Source organism: Lycium barbarum, chromosome 10, assembly GCF_019175385.1.
Source record: "Lycium barbarum isolate Lr01 chromosome 10, ASM1917538v2, whole genome shotgun sequence".
Taxonomy (NCBI): Eukaryota; Viridiplantae; Streptophyta; class Magnoliopsida; order Solanales; family Solanaceae; genus Lycium; species Lycium barbarum.
This window is the reverse complement of record NC_083346.1, coordinates 102,987,965-103,013,461: the sequence shown is the minus strand read 5'-3', so window position 1 is coordinate 103,013,461 and position 25,497 is coordinate 102,987,965. Positions and strand designations below refer to the sequence as shown.

The following is a 25,497-nucleotide window of genomic DNA, read 5'->3' as shown; positions in this document are numbered from 1 at the left end:
CTATAAAAAATACAAAAATCACTACTTAAATTATTTTATTTACACCTCCTTCTCGTCCTCTTCTTTTTCCTACCTCTCGCTATCTCTTTCAAGAGTTTCTTAGACATCAATTGAGAATGAAACGAAAAAGAAGATAATAACATCAACTGAAAATACAATAATCTACCAAAAATAACATATAAATAAATCACAACAAAAAATAATATGGATAAATAAAATTACACCTACCAAATCATGTAGATAAATTGAAAAGAACAAACAACACTTGAAAACAATTATTATCAGGGAATCAATATATCAATGAATTACTAAAACACGGGAGAAATAGTGTTACATCTAAAGTAACAATGTTCTAGGCCAAAATATTACGAAAAGATAAAGAACACACCCAAAAAAAAAAAAAAAAGACACCAGAGGGACTGACCTGAAGCCAAAAACAATAATAAAATTAATTGAGAACAAAAGGGACTATCTGAAGAGGACTGACTCTTAGGAGCCATATTTATTTTCACTAAAATGGAGATCATGGTCTTAAATGATATAACAATAACAGGTGTTGGTAAAAATACAACTACAATTGAAAAATAAAATGAAGAAATAAAAGTATCAAAATGTTGAGTCCAAAACTTCACCAAACGAACACCAACCTTCAACTAAATAAAACTCTCTTTTTTTGCTCATTTTTCAAAAACTCTCTAATTTTTTTCACACCCCACAAGGTAAGGATGACTCACTATTTATAGGTAAAAATTTCATCCTTGAATTGAATTAAAAGAGAAGTGGGAGAGTGGGGTAATCAATTGAGAGAATATGGAGGGGTAAATTGTAAGAATATGGGTTAATAAATGAGATAGTGGGAAGATGAGTTTCAAGGCAAATTATGACCACCTTCTACCATATTAAACGTGAGAAAATGAAAGACCAAAATGAGAGACCACTTATGCCTTATTATCGCCACTAACAGACCTGTTAGAAAAGATTAAATGTCACATTTTAATATTTATAATTTATATGATTAAAATGCTCCAAATAATCAACAATAGGTACTAAAGAGGCCGGTAAATAATGATACCTACAAAAGAATTATAACGTACATTTAGAAGTTTTGATGGAATAAATATTAAATGTAATAATTTAATTTATTTAATGGTAAAAATTCCATGGAAAGATAAAAATAATTTTGGACAAACAAAATGAGAAAAAAGGATCAAAGAGATGCACATGCAGTATTTATAATAATGAATGTAAATAGTCGACGTTAAAAAAAATAGTAACGTGAGAAGTTGTAAGAGAAATAAGCTATGTTGAATAATTGTAATAAGTGTAATGAGTTTACATAATTATATTGAATAATAGTAATGAGTGTACATAACAACCTATTCTCCTCAATTAACCACTACTATCCTGACCCTCTGTCTTCATCCGTTAATTGACAATTTTAAGATATTATATAGGAGAGTTCACTTTTAATTAATAAGGAATGTAGAAGGAATTTAGTTACTTAGGACATTTTTTTTGGAGCAAAATGAGAAGAGAAAAATTCAAAAAAAAAAAAAAAAGATAAATACCAATGGAGGCTATAGAGAAGTGTCACATCACCTTGTCTATGTCTAGCTTTATATTATATATAGATAATAAGAAGAAAGATGATTTCTAATCACTGAGGGACTATTCTTTATGAAATACTCTCTCAGTTCACTTTTACTTATCCACTTTGGATTCTTTACGTTATTTAAGAAATAATAAATGAAGTGCATAGTTTACTAATGTACCTATATTAATTGATGTATATTTTTATTAGATTTGAAAAATAATTTAAAGTGAGTAATTAATACTATAGATAAAACAGGAAACAAATAAATCGTCTTATCTTGATATGCGAAAAGTGATATGTAAAAGTGAAAATCTATTTTTGAAATACTGGACAAGTAAAAGTGAACGAACGGAGTACTACACAATTTTCAACAATTTATATGGTACAAAACCTTCTATTAGCTTCTTACATCATAGTCGTATCAGATTATTATTTCTGAATAAAGAATTAACCAAATAAATTATGTCAACGTAGAAAAATCCAAATTGTTTACAGAACTTTTATCCCAATTTATGCGATATTTTTCATTTTTTCGAGAGCCAAACAAGAAAATCTTTTACCATGATTTAGTAGTATGTCCTTTAAATATTTTTAATTTTTAATTATTATGATTTATAATAATCTTATGTAATTTCTAAATATGTAAATTATTTATCAAAAAATTTAAAAATTGACTATTGAAATCAGAACTGTATGACATAATCTAAGACATAGGGAGCACTTAGCAAATTAAGATCAGACTGTACGAATATTTTAAACAGTGAAAAGTCGGTCGTGCAATTAATGAAGGAATACGAAAGTAGAAATGATGTACAAGTGTGCTTATCCTTGATGTTTCCTGAGTGCCAAAAAACTCAACTGAAATGTACACTTTCAATTTGATCAGAAATTCTCAGCAACTACCACAATATAGTGATTGCAATGTTGACTTTTGCTTATGCAATTGTCGGTACATTCTAGTCATTTGATTACAATGGGATTAATAATCCCAAAATTAGTGAAAAATCTTATCCTATTGCAATTTGAATAGATGAAAATGACTTTTTCAGATCTGTTATGTGTTTTTTAAAATATGTTATGCGTAAAAAATGAGCTTGGATTCTAACTCAGGATCTCTGAATGTTAAGCGAAGGGAATATATTAAAGACTACCCCCCCCCCCCCCCCACCCCCAACAAAAGAAGGGCAATCCGCGAAAAAATATGGAGTTTTAATTGGAAACTTTAAAGCGTAGTACTTTAATTGCTCATACGTAACTAACTCATAATTCTTTTTTTCTTTTATATAGATTTTGATGGATTTGGCAATCTAAACAGATGAATTGCTGACACTCTATTCTTATTAGGGATTTATGAGAGTATTTCATAATTAACATTATAACTAGGAATGATTAAATTAGTGTGAAAAAACATAATCGTCCAATCAGCTAGCCTAATTAATCTTAAAAAATGAAAACCACGAAGATTGGTGGATTTTTATTGAAATAAAAAGAATCTATACCAAAACCAGCCAAGCAGCGAGTTTGAAAAACAAAAAAAGTAGGAAAAGAAGCAACAAAAACAATTACAGGATCAAACCCAACATAAAACTAAGCCAGAACTCCTGTAGTCTTGACTTGCATCAATCTTTCACACTTCCAAGCTCTCACCAGGTGGTGTGGATTCAAATCTATTGACTTTTTTTCAGACTTCAGGTTTATAGCATCAAGGCATGTGAGTCCCTGCTGCAGCTAACAAAACAAGCATGTACATTATGTGCTATCATCTCCATGTAAGCTACACTAAGTTTCATCAGTTTAAGTTCTCCATTATGGGAATGAGTATGTATGTACACTAATACCACCCATCATGAAGTTCTCTAACAGTTAAACCAAGTGGGTTCCGTTTGTATGTCTATAGCCTTCCATCAAGAACTGCCGATTAATTAACAACAACAGTATGCATGTTTGCCTTTAACTCAACTACTGCATTGTATCTGATTCTCAGATTTGGTATCTGAGCCTTGTCAATGTTTAATAATCTTCTAGCCATAGGTGGTAACTCCTGAAAAGAATTAAACTATTGTGTACCTGCAAAATCAAAAACATAGTTAGCCACAAAATATGCTAAGCAGTTCCCTTCTCTGTATATGTGCTCCACCTGAACTGTATGCCCACTTCTCGACCTATTGATCTCATTTAGTATCATACTAATGTACCATGTACTTCCCATACTCATCTGAGAAATATTTTCATAGTTAAAAAGTCAGTTTCCACCAACAAAGGATATAGATGATGAGCAATGCAGTATTCAATCCCTTGTTTGATGGCAATAGCTTCTGCAGTCAAGTTATTCCCATCTGCTACATTTTGTCCTGCTGCATAAATTAGAGCCCCATGATAATTTCTAATACAAAAAGCCACAGCACTAGGGCCTGAATTCCCTCTTGATGTACCATCACTGTTGCACTTAAACCAACCTCTTGCAGGAAACTCCCATTTCACAGTAATGCCTTTGAGAACTGGCCTAAATTTCTCAAAGTTATCTATTATATCAGGCTACTTATGTGGAATGTTCTACCAAGTAGGATACCTCACTCTACACAATAAGTAAATATTTTGAGTAATCTCATGTAACACTTTATGAATAGACATTTAACCCCTATGCAACTTGGTATTTCTCCATTTCCAGATTTTCCACATAATCTTTGATGGTATTGCTTTGAAAATAAGTTTTAATTTGTAGTGACAAGATGCATTCCACCAAATCTGCACTGCTTGCTTCACCTGATAACAATCCATTTGTATACCAGCAGCACTATTAAACATATTCCAAACTGATTTTGCAACCTCACCATTCAAGAATAAATTATCTATGGTTTCCTGCTGAGAATTTATACAGCAACAACACCTAGAAACCACATTAATGCCAATGCTAGCTAACACTTCATCGACAGGAATTTTGAACTTCTACAGTCTCTATAAGAAAAAAGATATCTTGAAAGGCACCCCTTTTATCCACATCTGCTTGTATATCTCAGAAGCATTCTCTCTTTGTCTCAGCAGATCCCAAGCACTAGAAACTGTAAACTTACCAGAAGTAGTCATCATCCACCATGGTTTATCCCAAAGTGTTGAGATTTCTTTTATCACCAACTCCCCATGAATATGATTGACTATTTCCTCTTGTAGTAATAACTACAACTTGTTAGAATCCCAACCATTTCCATCTAGAAGTTCTTTAACATCTTCCACCCTCTCATCAATGTTGAACTGAGAAGGTAAAACATAGTACAAGGCTTCCAATTTGGTCCAATTATACCATACATTGGTAGTTTCATTTTTAGTTTCCCACCATATCTCTTGCTCTATGCTGTCCCTTGCCTCTAAAATCATTTTCCAGACTTGTGAACCACCTTTCCATTGAACATATTGAGGATAGTGCTTCTTGCAATATTTATTCCATAAGAATTTAGCCCATAAGAATTAGATGTTCCGAATCTCCTCCATAACTTAGCACATAAGGCCTTTGAAACATCAAACAAAGATCTAAATCCCAATCCACCTTCTTCTTTAGGTAAGCACATTTTGACCAATGCCTAAACTTGACATCTTGCTTATTGCTCTAGAAAAATTTAGCAAAATCTGATGGATTTTTTTTATTACGCACTTTGGAGGCTTTACTGCAGATAATAAGTGAATAGGAACACTTTGAAGTACACTAGAAATCAGTACAACTTTCCCACCTAGTGACAACAACTTGCCTTTCCATGCTTGCAGCCTGTCCTTCACTTTTTTGATCAAATCAATATAGTCTGTTTTCCTCTTCCTTGCATGAGAAATTGGATAGGCTAAGTACATAAAAGGGAAAGAACCTCTTGAAAAATCAATAATTGATGCCACCTCTTGAACTAACTATGTGAAACCTTGGAGAACATGTAAAAGGAACTTTTTTTGTTGTTGATGAATTGACCAGATATATTCTCATAATCCTCCAACACCTTCATGATCATCTGTAAAGAGTTGTTGTTTGCAGAGGAAAAGATTAGGTTTAGCCGGCTATTATCGGAGGTTTGTGAAGAATTTCTCTTCTGTTGCTAATCCGTTGACAAAATTGACACATAAAGCAGCTAAGTTTCAATGGTCTGATGCTTGTGAAAGGAGCTTTCAGGAATAGATTAACATCAGCGCCTGTTCTAGCACTTCCTAAGGGATTTGAAGGTTATGTTGTGTACTATGATGCGTCAAGGGTTGGATTGGGGTGTGTTCTGATGTAGAACGGGAAGGTTATTGCATATGCTTCAAGGAAATTGAGGAAGCAAGGAAGAATTACTCGACTCATGATCTCGAGTTGGCAACCATTATATTTGCCCTAAAAATATGGCATCATTATCTTTATGGAGTTCATGTTGATATCTACACAGATCATAAAAGTTTACAATATACATTCAAGCAAAAAGAGTTGAGCTTGAGACAAAGAAGGTGGCTGGAATTACTAAAGGTGACGATGTTGATATTTTATACTATCCGGGAAAGGCTAACGTCGTAGCTGATGTGTTGAGTCGTAAGACATGGACAGTTTGAAGCATGTGGGAGCTGCTAAGTTAGAGATGATGAAGGATCTATATCGATTGGCCAGTCTGAGTGTGCGGTTATTTGACAAAGGTGACGAGGGTGTTATGGTTCAGAAAGCTACGAAATCATCGTTAGTAGCTGAAGTGAAAGCACGACAGTATGAAGATCCTAAATTGGTTAAGATCAAGAAAGGTATCTCTTCTAAAAAAAAAGCAATTGTTCGAGATATCAGATGACAGCGTTCTCAAATATAAAGGTCGATGGTGTGTACCTAATGTTGGGGAGCTTCGCAAGCAAATTATGATCGAGATTCACCAGTGTCGGTATTCGGTTCATCCCTATTCTGCTAAGATGTACCACGACCTTCATCAATTATACTGATAGAATGATATGTAGAAGGACATTGCAACATTTGTGGCTCAATGTCCAAATTGTCAGCAGGTTAAGGTTGAACACCAGAAACCTAGTGGCTTGCTTTAGAATATCGAGATCCCAACATAAAAATGGGAAGCTATTAATATGGAATTTATTACTGGATTGCCTAGTTCTCGTCGGAAGTTCGATTCCATCTGGGTTATTTTGGACAAGCTTCTAAAACCAGCACATTTCTTACTTGTCAGAACTACGTGCGTAGCTGAAGATTATGCAAGAATGTATATAAAAGAGATAGTTCAATTACATGGAGTTTCAATTTCTATTATAGTTCAATTACATGGAGTTTCAATTTCTATTATATCTGACAGAGTTGCGCAGTTTACAGCTAATTTTTGGAGATCTTTTAAAAAAGGGTTGGGTACTCATGTTAGTCTCAGCACAGCTTTCTATCCATAAACAGACGGACAGGCCGAATGTACTATTCAGACGCTCGAGGATATGTTACGAGCCTGTGTATTAGACTTCAAAAGGAAGTTGGGAAGATCATTTTCCACTTATTGAGTTTGCCTACAACAATAGCTACCACTCTAGCATACATATGACACCATATGAAGCTTTATACAGGCGAAACTGCAGCTCCCTTATTGGTTGGTTTGATGTCGGTAAAGCGAAGTTGTTAGGACCTGAGTTAGTGCAAAAAGCAGTAGAGAAAGTTAAGTTGATTCAAGAAAGGTTATTGACGACTCAGAGTCGACAAAAGTCATACTCAGACAACCGACGTATAGATCCGGAGTTTGTCATGGGAGATTGGATATTTCTGAAGGTATCGCCTATGAAAGCGTAATGAGATTAGAAAGGAAAGGAAAGCTTAGCCCCAGGTATGTCGGGACGTAAGAGATCATGCCGAGAATTGACCAAGTTGCTTATAAACTTGATTTTCCACCAGAGCTAGAGGCAGTCTATTACAGCCCGGGTTTTTGCACGTCAAAGTCGTATCATGAGTCAGTCGACACAAGTTCAAAAAAATTTATCTTGTCATTCAAAGGGATTGAGATTATTAATATAAATGATTATAAGAGTCTATAAATAATATTAGTAAGTAGCGAAAGGTTTGGAGGGTGAATGAATCAAAGAAAGATGAGTTTCATCAAAAGTCGGCAAGTTGCGAATATGATAACTTGTATTTTGGGTGAGATTGGGTGTGCTTCACATGCTAAGAAAGTAATAATATGAAGTATTTGAATCGTATAATGGTCTCTTGTTAATTTTGGAAGTCAAATGAGTTATAATACGAAAGTCGACAAAGAGCATCACAAGTTAAGTTTGTAAATTTCAGTGAAATTTGGGTCAGATGTCGCAGACCTTTTCTCTCAATCTACTAGAAGTTACGGGGTGATCCACCCACAAAAAAGAAGGTATAAAAGTTTAGTTTCCAGCGCATTTAACCATTTGTCGATACAACATTGGAGTAGAGAGATATTCACATTTACGTCCGAGGGTGCAAACTGCTATGGGGTAGCAAGTATGGTCGGTGGCTTCATCTAACCCTTGTATATATATGCCCTTGAATGATTTTTCCCCATTTATTCATCTCTAAAGACCAGAAAAAACATAATATACTCCCTTAAACATTTCTTCATCAATCCTGACCAAACTTAAGAGCTAATCAATCAACTCTAATGTAAGGAACAACGTGGCAATCATAGAACTGTGATTTTCTCGCTACTTCACTTCTCGGAACGAAACTTTCACCTTGAAGTAACTTGTATTTTGGAGAGTTTTTCATTATCCAAGGTATATTTTAACTTCTCCTTAATCTCTTCGAGCTTATACAAGTAATTAATCATTGAAATTGGTAACCCCCCCCCCCCCCCCCAACATAGAACAAGCTCTTCTATATTCTTATGAAACTCTCATGACCTTAGCTTATTTGTTAGGTTGTTTTATATGATTTTATTGTGGTGTTTGGATTTATGGTGATATGTATGGGATCGTGTTGAACGAGAAGTAGAAAAGTAGAATATGGTAGCGTTTTTGCTGAGAATTAAGCTATGAAAGAGTCTATGAATTCACGTCCATGAGTGCTCGATTAAATGTCTAAGTGAAGATTCCTATAAGATATAAACTTGGTTTTGATCTTAAATGGTTCGTATTATGTAGGAAATCATTCTAAGGCATTCGAGGACTCGAGAAACGTATAATACTCCATCAACGAGGTATGTAGGGCTTTTTTTCTTCTTTTATTGGCATGATTTGAATTCAAATGCATTTTTTTAAAGCATTATCCCGTTAACTTGTGTCGATCATATCCAAGAATGAATGAGCTAATATCTACTTCCTATATGACTTGTATAAAAGAACTCCCCATGCATCCATATTCCGTTTGGTTATCACTTGAAAGGTCTTCTGTGAAACATGTATCGAGGGTGTTCTAAAATGATTAACCTTACTTCTTCTCATGAATAGTTCACATTGAAATATTTTCTCACATTCCTTATCCTTCTTGTTTACCGCGAGAAGTATAATGTTCATCTTGGTACTTTTCCCGTTAAAGTTGAGTTGATTTCACTCCCTAATGGTGAAGGTTGTTTCCTTAATTTATGAATGGATTGTGTTGTATTACTTTTCCGCACCTCATATCTTTCTTGTAGATTGGAAAAAGGTTGTTCACTGTGTTATTCTTCATGTTGAAGTTGAGCTAATGGTATTTGATTCCGCTGAGCTGATCTTTATCACTTATATAATCCTTATTGAAGTATATCTCCAATTCTCCACATGTGTTGTTTCTTGAATATATAATCCTTATTGAAGTATATCTCCTATTCTCCACATGTGTTGTTTCTTGAATTGAAAAGATAAAGAACGTAGCGGCAATAATGATAGTCGGGAGATAACGACGATAGGTCACTCCGAATCTTTCTGTGATGTCTCATATGAGGTCAGTCTTGCATTACATATATATAGACGGATTTCTTTCTTTACTGGGCCGTGTTGTAGGTGGCCGGGTAGGCATGTAGCTGTGCATCGCTACTGGTCAGTTGGGCGGAGATGATGTCGTGATGATGAGCTCACCCCACAGAGGGATTTATTATTATATGATATGGTGTGCCTTCATAGTGAGGGATGATTCTACGAGCATGTATTTACATTTATGTCATGGTTATGGTCGCCCTTAGTGGCCTAGTCCAGAGTTTCAAGTTGTCTCTACATCTCTTCCCATGTTATTTGTATCCTTTATGCTTACCGCCTTACATACTCGGTACATCTTTCATACTAACGCCTCTTTTTGTGCGCTGTGATCATACCCACAGGTACAGATAGACAGGTTGGTGTGCCACCCCGGTAGGGTCCCAGATATTCAATGGTTGGTTGTTGTACTCCATTTCTTTGGATTTGTTGGTCAGAGTCTTGAGTAGGAATGCATGCATGTATATATATTATGAGTATGGGTATGGGTATGTCAGGTCCCTGTCCCGACCAGTTGATGCATATTAGTGCTCTTAGAGGCTTACAAACTATTAGTCAGTGGACAGGTGTTTTGTTTGGCCTTGCCGACCTTTTGGATAGTCATCTTTCTTGGTTGTGACCTTATCGGCCCTAGTTATATATATATATGGTCGGGCCTTTTCTGCTTACGGGTTATCATGTTTTATTCATATTGTTATCATTTGGTGGCATTGATGGCCTACGGTTCATGTTATGAGGTTCAGATATCACGGTTAGTTCGCTCGAGCCTTCGGGTACTGGGTGCTGGCCACATCCCTCAAGGTTGGGGTGTGACACAGTCCATTCGATATTCCATGTTTCCATGCTTCATAAATGCTTAGGCGATCCTTCTCGTATCACCCCTATTGAGGATGTTAAAGTTACTGAGGACTTGTCATATGAGGAAGTTCCTATCGCCATCCTAGATCGTCAAGTTCGTAAATTGCGAACTAAAGAGTAGCTTCGGTTAAGGTATTGTGGCGGAATAATAATGTAGAAGAGATTATGTGGGAGGCAGAAGAAGATATGAAAGCCCGATACCCTTATTTGTTCCAATCATCAGGTTTACATTAACATCCCTGCAACACGATACTTCCTTTCTCATTTCTATTTATCAAGCCATATATATATGTTGTGTTAGGTGCTATAGCTGAGTCAGGCACGGCGAGTATATCTTGGACCGCGACATATGACAGTTGAGTTGAGTTATGGCTAACTTATTTTGATTTCTGCATAGTTAGATGGTCGTGTGAGGCCAAATTGATATTGTTATATTGTTGTGTGGCCCTGTATGGCTTTGGATATTGGTTTGAGCTGCTTGACAGGTTTTGGATAGTCCTATTTACAGAAGAAACTCTGTAAAAAATTTTAGAAATCCTGAGAGTCGAGATATCCCTCAACATTAGAGGACGAATGTTCTTAAAGGGAATATGATGTTACACCTCGTGTTTTCGTGCGGTATCGTATCGTAAGATGACTAACATGATAAGAAGGTAATGTTATGAGGTATTTGAATAGTATGATAGTCGTATGTTAAGTTTTAAAGTCAAACGAGTTGTGATACGAAAAATGATAAAGGTCGTCGCAAGTTACATTTGTAAATTTTGCTGAAATTTGGGTTAGATGTCGAAGAGATTTTATCTCAATTTACTTGGAGTTACGGGGTGATACACCTACCAAATCAAAGGTCTACGAGTCTAGTTTCTGGATTATTTAACTATTTATCAATACAACATCAGAGTAGTGAGATATTTGCATTTCCATCCAAGGGTGCAAACTACCGTAGGACAGCGAGCTTAGTCGGTGTCTTCAAGTTGGCCTTTGTATATATAAGACCCATTTCACGATTTGTTTTTTCTCATTTCACTACTTTCAAAGACCAGGAAACCCTAGGTAACCCTATCAAACATCCCTCTATCAATAACCAACAAACCTAAGGGAAAATCAATTAACTCTAACATGAGGAAAGACATAACAATTGTAGAATCGTGATTTTTCTCGTTATTTCGCTTCTCGGAAGGAAACCTCACCTTGAATTAACTTGTAGTTTGGATTGTTTTTCATCATCTAAGGTATATTTTAACTTCTTATTAGTCTCTTTGAGCTCCTACAAGTGATTAATCATAGAAATTAGTGCAAAACCTCATAGAACAAGCTCTCATATATTCTTATGAAACTTTCATGAACTTAGCTTATTTGTTGGGTCGTTTTGTATGGATTTGTATGTTTTTTTGAGCTGTGGTGATATGAATGGGATCATATTGAATAGGATAAGTAGAAAAGAAGAATTTGATAGCGTTTTGCAGGGAAATTACGCTACAAAAGAGCCTACAAACTCGCACCTACAAGTTGCTCGATTAAATGCTTAAGTGAAAGTTTCTATGAGCTATGAACTCGATTTTGATAAGAAATTGTTCGTATTTCGTAGGAAATAATTCTTAAGGAGTTTGACGATGCGGGAAACATATATAACTCCGTCGATGAGGTATGTAGGGCTTTCTCTATACTCTTCGGCATGACTAGAATTCGAATAACCGTTTACTGAATTGGTTTCGTCACACTTGAGTCGTTCCACCTTAAAATGGCAAAGATGGTTAACCTTCCCTTTCTCGTGCACAACTTATATCAAAGAATATTCTCGTATTCTCATTCTTTTTTGTTATGGATCAAAGATGACTTGCATCCCTCTTGGTTCATACCTTCGGTTAGCATTCATATCGGTCATACTTTAGGATAGCTTAAGGATAATGTTTACTTCATATGAAAGTCATAACATGTACTTCTTATGTTCCTTGTAATTATTGCTTCATGATTTGAAAGGCAAAGAAGTAGTGACAATAACGATAGTCGGAGAATAAGGACGATAGGTCACTCTGACTCTTTCTATGTTACTCCGACTCTTTCTATGTTATCTCTTCTATATATATATATATATATATATATATATATATATATATATATATATATATATATATATATCATCACCGAGCCGTGCTATAGTCAGCGGGGTAGGCATATAGATGTGAACCTAGATGATTTCTTTCTTTATCGAGCCGTGTTGTAGGCGGCCGGGTAGGCAAGTGGCTGTGCATCAACACTGATCAGTTGGGCAGAGAGGATGTTATGATGATGAGCTCACCCCACAGAAGGACTTATTATCGTTATATGATATGATATATGTCTCCACAATGAGGAATGATTTTACGAGCATGCATTTACATTTATGTTATGGTTATGGTTGCCCTCAGTGGCCTTGAACAGAGTTTCAGGTTATTTCTAAATGTCTTCTCATATTATTTACATTATTTGTGCTTGTGCTTACCGCCCTACATATTCAGTACATATTTCTTATTGATGCCCCTTTTGTGCATTGTGTTCCTGCCCACAGGTGCTGATAGACAAGCTGGCGCGCCTCCGCAGTAGAACACCAAGATCAACTATTGTGTGTCACACTCCACTTCTTCGGAGTTGCTGGTTCTGAGTCCATAGGTACAGATACATATGTATATATATATATAGTTTTGGGGTATGTTGGGGCCTTATCCCGACATGTTTCCACTGTAATCTACTTTTAGAGGCTTGCAAACTAGCTGTCAGGGTATATATGTTTTGTCTGGCCTTGTCGGCCTCCTGGATAGCTGTCGTGAATGTTGATGTGCCCTTGTCGGCCTTAGATATGCATATATTTTGTCGTTGGGCTTCTTCTGCTTGCAGGTTGTTACATTGATTCTTATTATTGTCATCTAGCGGCCCGGTTGGTTCCATGTTCATGTTACAGGTCATAGATGTCGTGGTAGTTAGCTTGGACCTTCGGGTGCCGACCACACCTCCTAAGGTTGGGGTGTGATACCCAGCTTAGTAAAAAAAAATCGTAAGGCAGAGTTTTGTAACAAAATTAGGCCTACTGAGGCAAAAGTTAGGACTTAAGGCAGAGTTTTACAAAATTCCAACTGAGTAAAAAAAAAATTGCCTTAATGCAAACCTCTATTTTAAGGTAGAGTTTTGCCCTATGCCTGAAGGCAAAACTCTGCCTTAAGGTAGAGTTTGTCTTATGTCTGAAGGCAAAACTCTGCCTTAAGTAGAGTTTGCATTTAAACTCTGGCTGATAAAGTAGAGTTTGAGGCAAACTCTGCCTTGCGAATTTTTTTAATTTTTTTTTACTGAGCGGAGGTTTGAACCTGGAACCCAAGAGTTTTATGCAAGGGAAAAAAAAATTAAAGACCAACAATTTGGGGGCTAAAAATTAAAGACCACCCCCGAATAAGGGCAATCGTGCAAATTTTCCTTTATTTATTAACCCAATTCTTCTTGAACCGTCCAAATTCAACCCATTTAAGAATTAGCTTATTTGGGCTAAGTATATAGCCCAAAACGACCCATAGAAACTGTCAAAATATTTTTTTATTTTATTAAGTCATATGTATATCTAAAAAGATAATATATTTTATCAGTGTTGTTTGGAAATGAAACAAATTATAATAAAACAAGCAAAAGTATTAAAATTTGGTAAGAGTTAGAGGGGTTGGGCTATGACTCATTGTGTAATTCATCTTGACCTACCCAACTCAGTTCAACTAACTTTTGTGTACGGTTAAGTAACAATTCATTTATTAATTCAGCTACAACTATTTTAACCCGTTCAAATTCAGCTCAAACCTCTCATTTGCCAGTTATGACATTATATGTATTTGAGTTTAACTTGATATTTCATTACTGGTCTATGAGATATATGTTAGAAGGAATCATTTTGGAAATAAGAGTTGAATATTTTCTAGGTTGTTGGAGTTATAGTTACTGGTTTGTTTTGTTTATGGTTTATGGTGGGTTTTTAAAAGGTGTGAATGGGAAATGGAAGAGGCATCTCTTGGATTGCATATCTTCATCTCATCCTTTCACTTCTTACAAATTTAGAGGTCTTGCCTCAGATTTTAGAGACTGAAAAATTCCGAAATTTCCGCTCTTCTCTGCATTGTTTTTCCAAAACAAAACGTAAATGTCGTGTGATTTGCTGCCGCCATCCGAGTTCGCTGAAGTTCTGCAATATAATTTGCATTGCTGCTATTGCATAATAGTTTTTTCCGTTTTATCCTGGGAGGAATTAATCCATTAACCTTGGTGACTGTGAGGGTATTAGATTTCTTAAGGACGCACAAAAAACTTGTAGGCTCGAAAATATTCTGATTCTTTTACATCTCTGTCCTTAACTTTTTTTTTTTTTTTTAGATTCTTAAAACAGTAAATGTTTTTTTAAAATTACTATTTTGAACTCATAAAGATAACAGTTTAGATTTTAGGTATTCATGAATTATAATATAAAAGATATTTTGTAGGGTGAATAATAATAAATATATCTCGTTGTAAATAGTTATGCATGAGATGTTATATAATGAATAAATACGAGAATATGCATTCACTCACGCGGTTTTTTTTTTTTTTTTTTTTTTTTAAACGAACACATCCAAACTAGAAAACTCACACCGTCACTAGTATATACAGAGCGAATTAAAGACTGCTTAATTGTTTTTTTTTTTTAAAAAGACGTAAAAGTGCATTTAGTAGATTTTGATCCCGCAACCTTAAGGGATTAAATCCAGCACTTAACAATACTCCATTCATTCTTGTTTGATCATGTGTTCTTTTTATTAATATTAGATATATTTTAAAGATTATATACATAATATACCGAGTTTAGTCGAGTGATCATGGGTTCGCCATCTTTCATACATATATTCGCCCCTGCGTATATACATATATGTATGGATAATTACAATTTGCCATAAGGCATTTTTGTTATTACAAAATTTGTTCTTTGTTATAAATATACCGTATTATGAATGTTTATTCAAATACACGATTTCTTAGAATAAACTTGCAATCAAGCATACAGCTTGTAAGTAATTCATGTAGGCAAGTTGCAAGTAGCTCTCCATAAAGCCTTGCAATCAAGCAGACAGCTTGCCTTAGGCAGGTAGCTTGCAAGTTGCTCAAGCAGACAGCTTACCGGCAGCTTCTGAAAAGTCTCGCAGCAGCTTCCTGAAAATTCCTGCAGCAGCTTCTTTTATTCTATGAATAGTAAGTCAATTCAGTTCATTTGTATATTAATTGAAAGAGCAATAAAATCCCATCCCCCCCCCCCCCCCCCCCTCCCTCCCACACCTCAACAATCTTCTTTGGCTATATCTTTTGTTGTCATGTATTTTTAAATATTATTTCATAACATTCTTCTTATTTTACATTATATTCCATCTAAAACAATACTCCACTTAAATTCTTGCACAAGTTATACTAATAATCTACCAATAGCAATGGAGCGTTCAATTTTTGGTATTAAGCTCCACATAAGTTGCAGAGTTTAATATGAAAAACAAAAACTTGTATTTGCTTTATTCCTAGATACATTAGTAATTCAAGAATTTTTATATAAAAAGAACCAAATGTTATATACGTAACATCAAATTTATGCTGAAATTAGACATCATTATTTCCTAAGTGATGAAGATATTCAACACTCTACAAGAGTATTTAAAATAAATTTATCTCGTACAAATAATTTTGATCTTTTCAAGAAAATGTGGGAAAAATACAGAAAGTCAAATGGATAAGATTCCTCCACACATAACGGAAGTCTCAATTTCGAGTTAACATAATTAAGTAAATAAAAGTATACTCTCTCTAACATATTAAGTAGGCGTTTGGCCATAGAAACAAAAAAAGATTTGGAATTTTAAAGTTGGAGTTGTGTTTGGCCATAGTTTTTGAAATTGTAGTTTTTTGGTTGAATGTAGTTGTTTTGGTTGTGAAAAAAGTGAAAATTTTGAAAAAAAAAGTTTTTCTTGTTTTTGGAATTTCGGAATACAACTTCAAGTTGTATTTGGAATTCTTATGACCAAACGCTGATTCCAGAAAAAAGTGAAAAAAAATTCGAAAAAAAGTGAATAATTCTTATGGCCAAACGGGCCCTAAGAGTTAGTTTAGACCCACGATCTATTTCTACATGGTACCAAAGCAGCAGAGATCCTCAGATCGAATCTCACCGCCACCCGTTATCAAAAATAATTTTTATGTGTTTGGCTCGAGAAAAAAGAATCAGACCCGCATGAGAAAACGTGTTGAGAACATAATTAAGTAAATAAAGTGTGCTCTGTAATAGCTTAAGTTGCTTTTAGATGAGATTATCACACACTTTATATTAAGTATATTGGAAAAATCCTTTTAGGAGCCTTCCCCCTAAATAAGACTTACGTGACGCAAATTCAAAATCAGTGCCTCGTCAGAAAGACTTGGTTAGTAGAGTGGAGGTCATTCCCCAAGATATTGCTTTCTTGTTTTTCTCCTTAGAGTCAAGTGGCTTTCCGCCTCTTTTTAAAACTGATTAATTAACGACCCACCAAGACTCTAAATACAGATAACAAATACCGGATGACAAACAAAAGTAGAATATCTTCATCAATGAAACTATGCTAACCTTTAGATTCCGATGAGATACTTTACAACTGAAACGTTGCTGATTGATTTAATTAGTCTGTGGTAATGAGTTAAAAAGACAGGAAAGGGGTAAGTGGGGCTTGCAAACTTTAGAAATGAAAGTGACACATAAAGACAGCCAGTCAAAGGAACATGGCCTTCAAAGATTTTAATGTGTAGTAAAGCAATTTTAATATTGCTTGAAATAATTGTCCTTCTCTCATTAGGCTTTGGTAGCTATAGGCTTGGCCAACAGCTACCCCTTTTTAAAACACTTTCATAGACCCTTCACCAGCCCACAAAAATACATATTCACCCATTTCTCTAACCCCACCACCCTCTACTTCTGACTGCTAAGCTATCAATCTCTCACCTGCTCCCTGGTGACAGTACTGTCACATTCTATTTTGTCTCTTTATCATCTAGCCCAAGACATATACTCTCTGATCTTAATTTGTATAACCGTATTTGACTACACCAAAGATTTCAAATAAGTTCATTTTAATTGTAATTATTATAGTAGTAAAAAGGGGTGGCGAAGACAACCGTGCCCTCAGGGCAACTCCCACCCTTGAATTTAAATCTTTACTCTAAAATAGAGTAAACTAATTTCAATCATTACTTCATTTTTTACTCCAAAAAAAAATATTCTTTTTTATATGTTTCTCTCTCTTCTATATTATATTATTATCTTTTATTTAAATTTTATTTTCTTATTTCCATTAAACAAATCCTATTTTTTTTTTACATATTTATCTCATATAATTCATATTTCTTATATAACCATTTAAAATAAAATTATTTTATACCATAAATTTTTAAATAATATAATTTGTAAGCAAATATTAAAGATAATACATATTAACGGATAATTCAAATAAAAGTGAAATCATTGAAATACAAGATAATTCAATACATATTACATTATGGTAATATTTAATTTAAATACTACTTAAATATTCAACTTCCACCTCTAGTACGCTCTCATAAATGATCTATTAATGCATTACGAAGTGCAAAATGAGCATCTTTGTCCATAAAAAAGAAGCTTTGAGACTAAAAGAACTCAAAGAAGAAAATAAATTTTTACTTATCGATGTGGATTCTGTTGTCGATCCGAATCGTCTTGAATTTTTGCTACAAGAACAAAAATGAATAATGGATAAAAAGAGTCAACAATTTCCACAACCACAACAATCCTGTGCCCCATTCACTCAATTCTTTACTGATTTTGGTGTATCTGGAAACGACTTATCTCCCTACTAAATTATTATGTTATTTAATGTAGTTTCAATTTTTATGTAATTTTAATTTAATGTATTTTCAATTTTAATGTATTTCCAATTTTAATGTATTTTTATTTAATGTATTTTCAATTTTCACTTTTCAATTTTAGCAACATCTTATATTTTATATTTTCACCTTTCATTTTTGTGATGGTTATATATTTTTTTTATACAATCATAACTTATAATAAAATTAACTTTCAATTTTACATAAATATAATATATGCACGAAAATTAATTTATCAAAATTATACGCCAAAATTAAGATGTAAAATTAATATTATAAAGATATTATATAACATTATTAGGTATATATAATATGATAAATTAAAAGGGTTAAATAATAATAAAAAAAAAACAATAGGGAATAGTGATGGTGTGGATGAATAGTGTCACTCCAAACTGTTCACCCTCCAAAATGGAGGCAAATTTATAGCTTGGTTGGAGCAAAATTCCTCCATGTTTTACTCCAAAATGGAGTTTGGAGGTAAAAATGGAGGTGGGTTGGAGATGGCCTCAGCCTAATGACTTTTGACTTAACTTGCGTTCAATGACTCGGTAATTCATAGGATTTTGCAATTCACAATAAGTATCACATTTTGCTATGTTCTGCATCAATGTGAGAGTCGAGATATCTGTTGCCGAGAGTTATTTTTGTTTCAAAAGAAGCACAAGTCCTCCCAGTGTAGAATTGGAGATCAATGATTTATGAGGAAAGGATCCAATTTCACCCGCAATACACTGAATGTGAACGACCACTCTCAAAAGATTTTTTTTTCCGTAGGGTTATCTCTTTTATTTATTTCTTCATTATTTCTTGGATTAAACATGAACAATCTTTGCTGTAATCCGAGTATGAGTAGCTAAACTCTATAATTCTGCGATTTTGGAATAACCATGATTATTGATGTTCGTATAGTATTTCTATCTTAGTTGGCTTATTTAATTGCGATTGTTTCTTTACTTTTGTGCTTAATTGCTTGTTTGATGCATAACAGTTGAGTTCTATCTACTATTCAATATACAAACTTGAGAAAGTTGTTAGATTAGAGAAGAAGTAAAGAGGGGGTGATCTAATTCCATAAAGTAGGGCAAAGATTTGTGGCTAGGATATGAATATACTCAGTCGCGGTGTTCAACGAGATGTCTTATATATATTGCATTCTTAACAGGTCAATTCCATAGGATTATAGATGACAAACTGTTTTGAATAAGCGAATAGTGATTCGAGAGAATACTACGAGCATTAATGATCCGGTTAATTAGCAATCGTGGATAAAACTAACTAGGGAGAAGTACTTGGATGACTTAATAGGATTGGTGAACCAACCACAACCTTGGAATACTCATCTCTCTGTGTAAAAGATACGCTTTGAACTATCGTCCGTGACAAATTGTTAGCATCATTACTTAGTCTTTTAATTTCCGTAGTAATTTACAAACAAAACAACCTTTTGTGGAAATACTTGTTCAATTTGTAGTAATAGTGAAGTCTAACTTAATCATTGAACATAAGTCCCTGTGGATATGATATCTTACTTTAAAGTCACTATAGTATTTAGTGGCCACGTGCACTTGCATGCGTGTTTGGCAGCAACAACATCCATTTCATGGATCACACCATGCTCTTTGATATACCTTACGGCTCACGCATCAAGTGGATCACATGCATAAAATAATGATGGAAATAATAATAAAATAATATCAGGTAAGAGTGTGATTTAGTCGTTAATGAAGTGCGTGAAAATTAGAAGGAGAAAAGCTCAAATGCCAGTACTTATAAACAGATACACAAATTTCTTTTCATCTGATAATTTTCGATCGACAAAGTTATTCGGTATCTGTGCTTGTAGGAAGTAACAATTATTGATAAAATAGTCAAGGTACGCATATGCTCTCCGAACACCATAAAAATTACTAGTTGAAAAGCACACAACCTTTGGGTCGAGATCCACAACTATGGATTCCAATTATTCTATTTCTTCTTTCATCGAATATGATCTACTACTCTTATTTCTTACTCGACCATTAATAGTACATCCCAACAGAAGACGACCATACTTTTTCAATTTGTCTCTTTCAACTTGGATCCCATGAGGCAGACCTTTAAAAGTTTTAAAACCGCTGATTTCTTGGTACATCACATTCATGCATTTACGATTCATATGACGGTATTGATACTCTTGAAAGGTGTTCTATTTGCTACTTCGATTTCATTTTATGTGTCTTATTTTCTTGTTTCATTTGTTTTTACAAAAATGCAACATGTCAGGTGAAATTCCACAGTGGGTTCTGGGAAGGATAGAGTGTACACAGACCTTACCCCTACCTTGAGAGATAAAGAGGTTGTTTCTTGTAGCCCCTCGGCATAACAAGCAATTCAAAGCAGTATGAAAAATGAAATAACAAAGTGAATAAAGGAAAGATAAAGTAGTCTGAAAAAAGAAGCAGTAGCTAACACAAATAAATAGGATAGTTTAAAAAAATGCATCTTTGTATATTTATTAAGTTTATAATCTACTATTCATTTTATCTTTAATCTACAAATAAATTTTCATGACCAAACACTGATTTTCAAATGAAGGGAAAAAAATTTTCAAAAAAAGGAAAATAATTCTCATGGCCAAACGGTTTCTTAAAAGTAAAAGTGTGTCACGTCAGATGAGATTGAAGGAGTTAATAGTAAAACAGTGTGTCTGTACAAGTACTACATCTAAGTTCCCGTTGCCCTAAATTTGTTTTTTTTTTTTTTTAAATATAAATATGTACCTTTGCTTTTCTAATTTTCCATAGTCTGCCAAATCTATATTTTCCTTCCAACCACCACTACCACTATCATGTCCTCTTTCTCCATAGCCATGGTGCCATCATCATTATCACATGAGTTATAGTCAAGCCCTATTAGCCTCCTCTTCCCTCAACTTTTCATCCTTTGTTGTTCTAAAAAAACACATGTTCAGATAGAAAATAAAGCAAGCACCTAAAGTTCTTGAAACCTTTTAAACTGAATAACTTAAACCAAAGTAAGATTATCATTTTTGGGCTTTCTACTACGAAAAAAAAAAACCTACACATGTTTCCTGCAAGCAACAATCATGAACCTTTTTCCTATACCTCAAAAACAGTCCTTGAAAGGTCTTTTACATATGATCATCTAAACCCTAGTACAAGTTCAAGACAAGAAGATAATCCATTTTTCTTGGACTTCCCTTCTCCATTTCTTGATGATCATCATGATGAGTCTCCCTTGAGCCAAATATTGCCCCATCATGTCAAAGAAGGCAATTTTACTCATATTTCTGGTGAGACATCAAAGGGGGAAATGTCTATTGAGGCTAAAACATCATCAAAGAAGAGAAATCTTAGCACAACGCCACGAAGGAGGACCGGGAAGAAGGATAGGCATAGCAAGATTTGCACAGCTCAAGGCGTGAGGGATCGAAGAGTGAGATTATCTCTTCACATAGCGCGTAAGTTCTTCGATCTCCAAGACATGTTAGGCTATGATAAAGCAAGCAAAACCATAGAATGGCTTTTCTTCAACTCCAACAATGCCATAAAAGAGCTCTCAGAAAACATCCCACAAAAGGAATATAGTGATGGTAACAAGATTAATATTAATAGTAAAAGTTCAAGCAGTGAAGGAAAGAGTGATTCCCTTATGTCTGAATGTGAGGAGAACTCAATCAACGAAGGAAAAGAGAAAGAAAAAATGAGTGGAATGATACAAAATAATCCTCATAAAAGGGAGTCAAGGGAAAAAGCAAGAGCAAGGGCTAGGGAGAGGACCAAAGAAAAAATGATGATCAAAGGTCTTGAAAAGTGCAAAGAATTGTACGAAACAAACCCTAATAGTATCTTTGACCAATTAGGGCCATCAAGAAGCAACAGTGCTTTTCCTGATCAAGATTCCAATAATAATTCTTATAATACAAGTGTCAATCAAGAAAAGGGTTCACCCCATGAAGCCAATTCTCAATCTCTAGAACATCATTATTTTTCTAACACTGGCATCATTCAAAATTATTTGGGTGGTGCAACTTCCTCAGCAACTACTGGAGGATTAGATTCAGGCAATTGCTTCATGAGTTTTCTTGGAAACTGGGAAATAAACTATGGTCCATTTGCAGGTAACCCTAGCTCAATTTATTTGGCTAACTCCAGTTATCAGTTTCAGACTGGGGATCAAGAAAAGAATTTATCCTGCAGACATCATAGACCGGAATAAACTGGATTTCAAGTTGTACGTGTGCGATTCTTATTGTAGTGTCATCCTCCTATGTCCACCCTGTTTGATTTTCTTATTTTGGTTAATTTTTGCAATGTGTTAGAAATTCTAATGTTTTGCTTTTGATGCTTGGTGTGTAGAAAAGGAAGGGAACGCGTTTAATAATGAAATTTATTGTTTGATTATCTCACTAGTTGTATACTCTTTTTCTAAGTTTCATGATGATTTTTACTAAACTTGTTATTGCTGGTTGGGTTTTGAGTAGAGACTCCATAAATAATCTATCACACTACAAGAAAAGAGGTTGCTGACTAAATAAATTCTTGCATAAACAGAATGGTTGAGGCAACTATAGAAAACAATTGCATGAGACCTTCCTGGATAAGTTAGGCACTCTTTTTTTGTTAACATAGAAATTCTCGAGGGCCAGCTGGTGCACGATTCAGAACTCGGTGGATGATGGATCTTTCAATTCAGGATTAAAGTCATGCCTTATTATAAATTCAAGAGAAGATCTCTCCAATTTAAGAAGAGTAGTGCCGATTAGAGGGTTTATTGTCCCTCTTGAATCACTTCATGAATAAATGGCCTTAAATTAAATTACTCAGCCAAAGTACTTTGTGCCAATAGATGTCATATTGTAGTTTGAAACAAATGAACTAGCCATTGTAATTCAGGTTGATTGGAAGAATTAATAGAATCTTGAATGTATAGACCTTCCAGGATAAAGCTCTTTACTTTCAGGATTAAACTCATATCCATAGTAATAAATTGGGGGGGGGGGGGGGGGGGGGGGAAGTTTCTTCCTACCAGAGGTTTTAAATCATTTGATGAATAAATGGCCTTAATTAGCCAGTCAAACTTGTACCAAAAAAATGGCAATATTGCCTAGTTTATTTCATAATATATCTAATGCATGCATTTGCAAGGTGCAAGAGATAGCATTAATTTATTCAATATCTACACATGAGACACTAATTTTAATTTCACCCCTCTCTGGATTGGTGTAATTGATGAATTTCTGGTGAGACTTTAATTCGGTAGTTTTTACTTCATTTATTTTTATTTACTGAACTTTGTTAGCTGCTCATCTGCAAATTTAAAATGATAGAAGTCGTAAATTTTCAAATTCCGACAACTTAAGTGAATTGGCTGCTTGATCTCTCTCTCTCTCTCTCTCTCATTAAAAATATTAATGGAGTATACCTTTGTTTTACATGATATCTTAGCTTCAGGCATCATGAGGAAAACAAACATCAAATTAAAATTGATGATGAAAGCCTTTAGGAATCTCGAAGTTTGGAAGTGTTCGTAATTAAAAAGGTTTACAGTATATTTTCTTGTTCATGGTTAATAGTATTTGCTATCTACAACAAATTGAAAAAGAAAAATACATATAGTAGTTCATATTTGCTTCTTTGACCTCAATTTTCAGCTTCGGAGCTGGTTTTTCTCTATATAGGCATACCTACCGTCTAGTTATCGAACTAAATAATTATGGACAACAGTGAGACTTGAACCCAGAATTTCTGTCTCTCTTTGACACCATATTAAAGAGTATGACAGTTGATCATATGATTGATATTGCACAAATTGCACTATTGCTTGAGCTCTCTAGATCTTCCAATATCCTCTTTGTTCTGTTTGACTAATCAGTCAAATGTAAATTCTACCCATGAATTGAAGAGACCTTGATTGATATTGTCAGGTATCCTTCATTATTTATCGTTGATTTGTGTTGTTACCCTAATCTTTGCAGCTTCTTTCATTATTTATCGTTGATTTGTGTTGTCATACCCTAATCTTTGCAGCTCATTTCATTTTATTTCAGCTTCTTTTATCGACCCCTTGTGTTCAAGGGGGAACTGAAATATTGTTCATGAAATATTTATTACTAAGTACAACGTATACATATACCATTGAATGAGATTATACGTGCAATTTATGCAAGAAATAGATTTGACTGACCATTATTCCGGTCCACAGCTTTGAGCAATTAAGTTTGCTTTTAATTACTCGTTACTAGGGTGAATAAATTGGCACTGGACCTTATGGACAAATCTACAGTGTACTAGCTGCTATGAAGTATGAACAAGTTGAATAAGGTTAATTTGACCATCTTAGTACATTTCAACGATGTATAAAAGGAAACCGTGGTACGTTAATTAATTTTAATTATTATTGTACTTGTTCTAACAGCAATTGTTGCTGAATTAAGTCTATTAAGTAGTCTTCCATGTCGAATTTCATATTTCCATTTGTATTGCAAAATAATCCCTCATATGCTAGTGATTTTTTTTTCTCTTTGGACTTCAAAAGAAATGATCTGATGGAACGTAACCAAATTGTCTTGCCTCAGAAGTACTAATTTCTCTTGATATTGTATGGACAGTACAGAAATATTAAGAACGTAACAACGTTAGTGTTCAATTAAAAAAAAATGTAAAACAAAAAGAACTAGAATTAACTACGAATTTGATTGCTAATCTGTAGCTAATAGCTCGTAGCTATCAATTTTTTTTTTATAATTTGTCGCTAACCAGATTAATTAGTGACGACCTTTTTTGTTATGCTACAAAATTTGTCCGTTTAATTCCTATTTATTTAGTAGTGATCGATCAACTGCACATATCGGTTAATTGCGTTCGATTTATGATGGCAGATCAAGGTTACAAATTAGTACTCTTACTTTAGTCAAGTGAGGAACTTCACTTTGCTCCTCTAGAATTTCGAATTGTTTCAGCTGGTACATGTGAGTTTATGAGAATATGACATTAGAGATGTGATCTCAAGCTAATTATTTGGGTTGTTATCGATTAATGGCAAGAATTTGCCTGCACAAGTAGAAACTAGATTGTTTGGTTAAGTTACACTCTTCAAATTAATTTTCCCCTCACCCAAAATGAAAACGAAAAAAAAAAAGAAAAAAAAAAGGTCAGAGAATAGGTACGAGCATATATTAAGTCCAAACATAGGAGATATATCTAGCCAACTTGGCCAACTGCTACATTTGA

The 25,497-nt window shown here is 34.3% G+C and overlaps 1 protein-coding gene across 1 annotated transcript; it reads left to right on the top strand.

The window, feature by feature from the left end:
- Positions 1 to 21,045: 21,045 nt before the first annotated feature.
- On the top strand, positions 21,046 to 22,670 carry LOC132614930 (transcription factor DICHOTOMA). Its single transcript, XM_060329480.1, has one exon. It carries the CDS (start codon positions 21,329 to 21,331, stop codon positions 22,481 to 22,483), a length of 1,155 nt encoding a protein of 384 aa, XP_060185463.1. The 5' UTR covers positions 21,046 to 21,328; the 3' UTR covers positions 22,484 to 22,670.
- The last annotated feature ends 2,827 nt before the right edge of the window (positions 22,671 to 25,497 follow it).

What these genes read in the sequence shown, in the direction of transcription:
- LOC132614930 (XM_060329480.1), top strand. Translation starts at nt 21,329, where the DNA reads ATGTTTCCTGCAAGCAACAATCATGAACCTTTTTCCTATACCTCAAAA.